General features: G+C 45.7%; 1 protein-coding gene across 1 annotated transcript in view; it reads right to left on the bottom strand.

Moving 5' to 3' along the window:
* Positions 1-4933, bottom strand: part of ALKBH3 (alkB, alkylation repair homolog 3 (E. coli)) — a 91261-nt gene that overhangs the window by 69749 nt on the left and 16579 nt on the right. Inside the window, exon 3 of the mRNA XM_006865032.1 lies at positions 1165-1199. Within this exon, the coding sequence (XP_006865094.1) occupies positions 1165-1199 (35 nt within the window). The remainder of the gene's footprint in view (positions 1-1164; positions 1200-4933) is intronic.

The following is a 4933-nucleotide window of genomic DNA, read 5'->3' as shown; positions in this document are numbered from 1 at the left end:
GGGAAAGAGCACCAGCACCAAGGAGAGACAGGAGCAGAGTACATCCTTTGGACCCAGGCATCCTCCCTGCACTAAGAACCTTCTAGACCCAGGAGACAGAAAGAATGCTGTAACACTGCCTGGAGAAGGCATGAAATGGCATGCAGCAGAACCAAGAGACCAGCGTGAGATGGTGCAGGAGCATCCTGGCCTATGGAGCAAGGTGGTTACAATGGATGCACGGAACCACTGAATCAGAGAGCTGAACACCTTGGGGTCGAGGCTTACTGGAGGAGGGTGTGTCCCTGGGCACTTATAGGCAGAGCTACAGAGCTTTGGAGTCCTGGTGTGGCACTGTGGGTTAATGCGCCAGACTGCAAAGCTGTTTGAACTGCAAGGTTGGCGGCTGAAGCTCACCAGCCGCTCATCAGAAGCCCTATCCAGGGTCGCTATGGGTCAGAACTGACTCAATGGCACTTAACAACAACAACAGAGCTTTGTAACGTTTACCCAAGCAGAGGCCAGACCAAGGGGCCAAGGCCAAAGAGAGGCCTACCTGTGGGCACAGGTAAAAGGAGGCTGTCTTGATGACAGAAGTCTATCCTGAGTGGTTTCCGATCCTGACTGATAACCAGTTACTTGGCTAGTACGCCCCATAGCCATAAGCATGGTGAGTTCTGTGTGGTCACTGCAACAAAGGCCTGAGCCCAGCAGAGCAGCAGACAGTGCAGCAGGAGGGATGGCTCTGTCATAACCCGCCTTGGGCTGATGCGATGGGGTTCTCCTCCATTTTTGAGGAAGGCTGCTGCTGTTGCTACCACACCGTTTTTACACTGGTAAAATGGCACATAAAGGTTTTCCAAAGAGCCATACTACAATGTCTCAGGAACTGTCCTCTCTGTGTTTACCAGAGATAAGACTGAAAAAGGGTCAGGAAATCTATACCAGAGCTGAAGTTTAATGTCCAGAGATCTTGCATTTTCCACTCCATCAGCAAATGCAGAAAGGCTTTTCAAAGACCAAGTTCAAACACATCTGATATCAGAATTTCCCAGCCTAAAACTAAGAAGACACTTACTGAGCCATTCTCTCTTCCAGATGGAAAAACCAGGACCAGGGTAAGACCTGGGATTTCCATCTCACCACAGGCAATGGTTACAGGAAGGCAGTGGATTTATTACTTACTCAATCACTCGCGGCTCTGGGGCTCTGCGCACTCCCTGGAAGGAAAAACAGGTAGATCTTACTTCTGGAACCTAGCTAATACCCAAGGAGACTACTTACTTGACCTAATTCTGGTCAAAACAAATCAGATTTAAAAGTATCTCTTTTTATTTCAAGCAGTCACTACCTCACCAAAGCCCATTATTTCTGGTCTTCTTATAATAACTTCATACTTGGTAATGAGCAGTAAAAGCTGATACAATTACAGATCATCCATTTTCCTAGAAATTAGTAACTCTGGAAAGACGTTCTTTATAGGAAAATTTAAAATCTACAATAAGAGGTTTTAGCAATTATTGATACAGTCATTAACAGAGCAAGATACTAGACTTTAAGGGTTGCCTCTCATCTTATTTAAAACAATGAATACACATACAACCCAATGACTAGAGAAGAAATACAAAATCTAACAGAACTATAACAAGTGAAGTCATCAAATACCTTCCACTATAGACAAACCCATGACCAAATAGCTTCACTGGTAAATTCTACCAAACATTTAAAGAAGAACTAACATCAATTCTTCTGAAACTCTTCCAAAAAAAAAAAGAAGTGGTAACTTATTCTACGAGACCAGGGTGACAGTGGTATGCTGGTCCACTGACCGAGAACTGAGGAACAGCGGGCCAAGGCTTACTGGAGAAGTGGGTTGCCCATAGACACTGACTGGCAGAGTGAAAGAGCTTTGTAACATTCCCGATATCAAAGCCAGATAAAAATATGACAAGAAAACAAAACTACAGTTAAATATCCCTATGAATATTGACCACAAAATCTTCAAGAAAAGATTAGCAAACTGAACTCAACAACATATTAAAAGATTATAAACCATGTGTTGGTGTTTAATGCTGTGGAGTCACTTCCAACTCACAGCAACCCTGAATAGGGTTTCTAAGGAGTGGCTGGTAAGCTGGAATCGCCGACCTTGTGACTCAAACCCATCTGCAGTCCAGTGCATTAACCCACAGAGCCACACCAGGACTCCTTTATGTCCTTCTCCAGGGACTGGTGCCCACTGGAAACATCTCCAAAGTATGTGAAATGAAGTCTCACCATCATCACTTCTAAGGAGCATTCTGGCTATATACCTTATACCTCTTCTAAGGCAGATTAGTTTGTTCTTCTGGCAGTCCATGGTGTATATTCCATAATCTTCATCAATACTGTAATTCTTGAGTTATGATGTTGGTGGAGAATATTGAAAGTGCTATGGGCTGCCAAAAGAACCAACAGATCCATGTTGAAAGAAGTGCAGCCAGAGTGCTCCTTGGAGGCCAGGATGGACAAACTTCATCTCTCATACTTTGGACATATTGTCAGGAGGGATCAGTCACTGGAGAAGGATATCATGTTTGGTAAGGTGGAGGGTCGGAGAAAAAGGGGAAGACCTCCAACGAGATGGATTGGCACATTGGCAGCATCAATGGACTCAAGCATGGCAACAGTAGTGAGGTTGGCCCAGGATCAGGTAGTGCTTCGTTCTGCTGTGCATAAGGTCGCTATGAGTCGGTACCGACTTGATGGCACCTAACAACAACAACAGTTCTTCAGGCTTCCTTATTCACTGTCCAGCTTTTGCATGCATCTGTGGCAATTAAAAATACTATGGCTTGGAACAGATACACCATGGTTCTTAAAGTGACAGCAAACAGCATACAAATTCAGTCTGTATGCTAAGCAAATAATCCAAGAAACGAATATATAAAGAAGAACAGGGCATCAGAATTAGAGGAAGACTCATTAACAATCCGTGATATGCAGATGACACATCCTGACTTACTGAAAGGAAAGAGGACATGAAGCACTTACTGATAAAAATATGGACTGACTCCACCACTCATCTGTCAATTTGTCATACCGTGGTGGCTTGCATGTTGCTGTGATTCTGGAAGCTCTGCTGCAGGTATTTTAAATACCAGCAGGGTCAGCCATGGTAGACAGATTTCAGCTGAGCTTCCAGATGAAGACAGACAAGGAAGAAGGAGAGACGGACTACTTACAAATATTTAGTCACTGAAAACCTTCTGAATAGCAGTGGAACACTGTCAGTACCAGAATACTGAATACTGAAACATGATGAAGTGCACCAAAATATAATCAGGAATAGTGCCAGAAGATGAGCCCCTCAGGTTGGAAGGCACTTAAAATATGACTGGGGAAGAGCTTCCTCCTCAAAGTAGAGTTAACCATGATGATACAAATGAAGTAAAGCCTTCAGGACCTTCATTTGCTAGCGGGGCACAACTTAAAATGAGGAGAAACAGCTGTAAACATCCATTAGTAATTGTAATATGGAATGTAAGAAGTATGACTCTAGGGAAACTGGAAACTCAAAATGAAATGGAACCCATAAACATTGATATCCTAAGCATTAGTGAGCTGAAATGGACTGGTATTGCCATTTTGAATCTGACACCATATGGTTTACTATGCCAGGAATGACAAATTGAAGAGGAGTGGCATCACATTCATCATCAAAGTGAACATATCAAGATCTGTCTTAAAGTACAATGCTGTCTGTGATAGAATACCATCCCATACACCTACAAGAAAAACAGTTAATACCACCATTACTCAAATTTCTGTACCAACCACTAAAGTCTGTGATGACGAAACTGAAGAATTCTACCAACTTCTTCAGTCCAAAATTGATCAAACATGGACTTCCGGTTTGCCAGGGCAGCCAGACAGAACGGGTGAGAGGGGCTCCGGGTTTGGGGTAGGGGAACTCACGAAAGAAACATTGCTGTGGCAAACCCACACCCTTAGAGCCACCATAAGTCTCAGTACGTCAAAATCTTAAACTCGTTTTTTTTTTTAAATCACCATACTGAGGAACTACTGGCTTTTTAAACTTGTACCTGCCGCAGCGTGCAGTGACAGCCCCAACTCCTTTGAGCTTGGGGGGCAGGGCTGGAACCAGCTCATGCAGAAAGTGGCGCTTCTAGTAACGGGGAGCCTTGAACGGGGGAGTCACTGGAGACAAGGGGAAGAGAAGGTGAGGGACATCTGCCCTAGCGTGTAATTTCGGTGCTTGCAGTGGGCAGAGATAAGTCAGTTAACACAGAGAGGAGAAAGAAAAAAAACAAAAACAAAAAAACCTCGGCGACTGTCTGACTTCATCAGGCACAGACTGTATTCGCCCAGCCGAGCGGCCTCTACCCCTCCCAACTGAACCGCACTCACCCTCCCCATTATCCCCTCGATCCCCACACCCCCGCCTTCCCAGACCCCAACCAAACCAGACAGCGAGCACCCACCGGAGCGTGCCCTAACCTTTGGAATGCACACACACCCTGCTGACCCCGCCCACATGCTATAACAAGCGAGAGCCCCGCCAGCCTCCTAGAACCCCCGTGGGACCCACCCTGTGTGCCGGACCGCATGCGAGCACCGCGCAATGGGTTAAGGCACCACATTGCAAAGCTTTTTGAACTGCAAGGTCGGTGGTTCAACCTCACCAGCCGCTCCTTGGAAACCCGCACATTCAGCCCAAGCTGAGACATGGATGTGCATCTATTTGGGTCAGCCTTTGTTCGCTGGTTTGGCAGGTGTCCCGGCGTGGCTCTGTGGGTTGGGGCGCCACACAACAGAGCTTTTTGAACTGTAAGTGGTTCAAGCTCACCAACTGATCCTCAGAAGCCCTATACAGGGTCGCTACGGGTCAGAATTGACTCGACAGCGCCTAACAACAAGGAGAGGAGGGCAGAAGTGACTGAAAGAGAGTTAG

Source organism: Chrysochloris asiatica, unplaced genomic scaffold, assembly GCF_000296735.1.
Source record: "Chrysochloris asiatica unplaced genomic scaffold, ChrAsi1.0 scaffold00075, whole genome shotgun sequence".
Classification (NCBI taxonomy): Eukaryota; Metazoa; Chordata; class Mammalia; order Afrosoricida; family Chrysochloridae; genus Chrysochloris; species Chrysochloris asiatica.
Note: the sequence above shows the minus strand (reverse complement) of the source record. Positions and strands in the feature narration are given on the sequence as shown.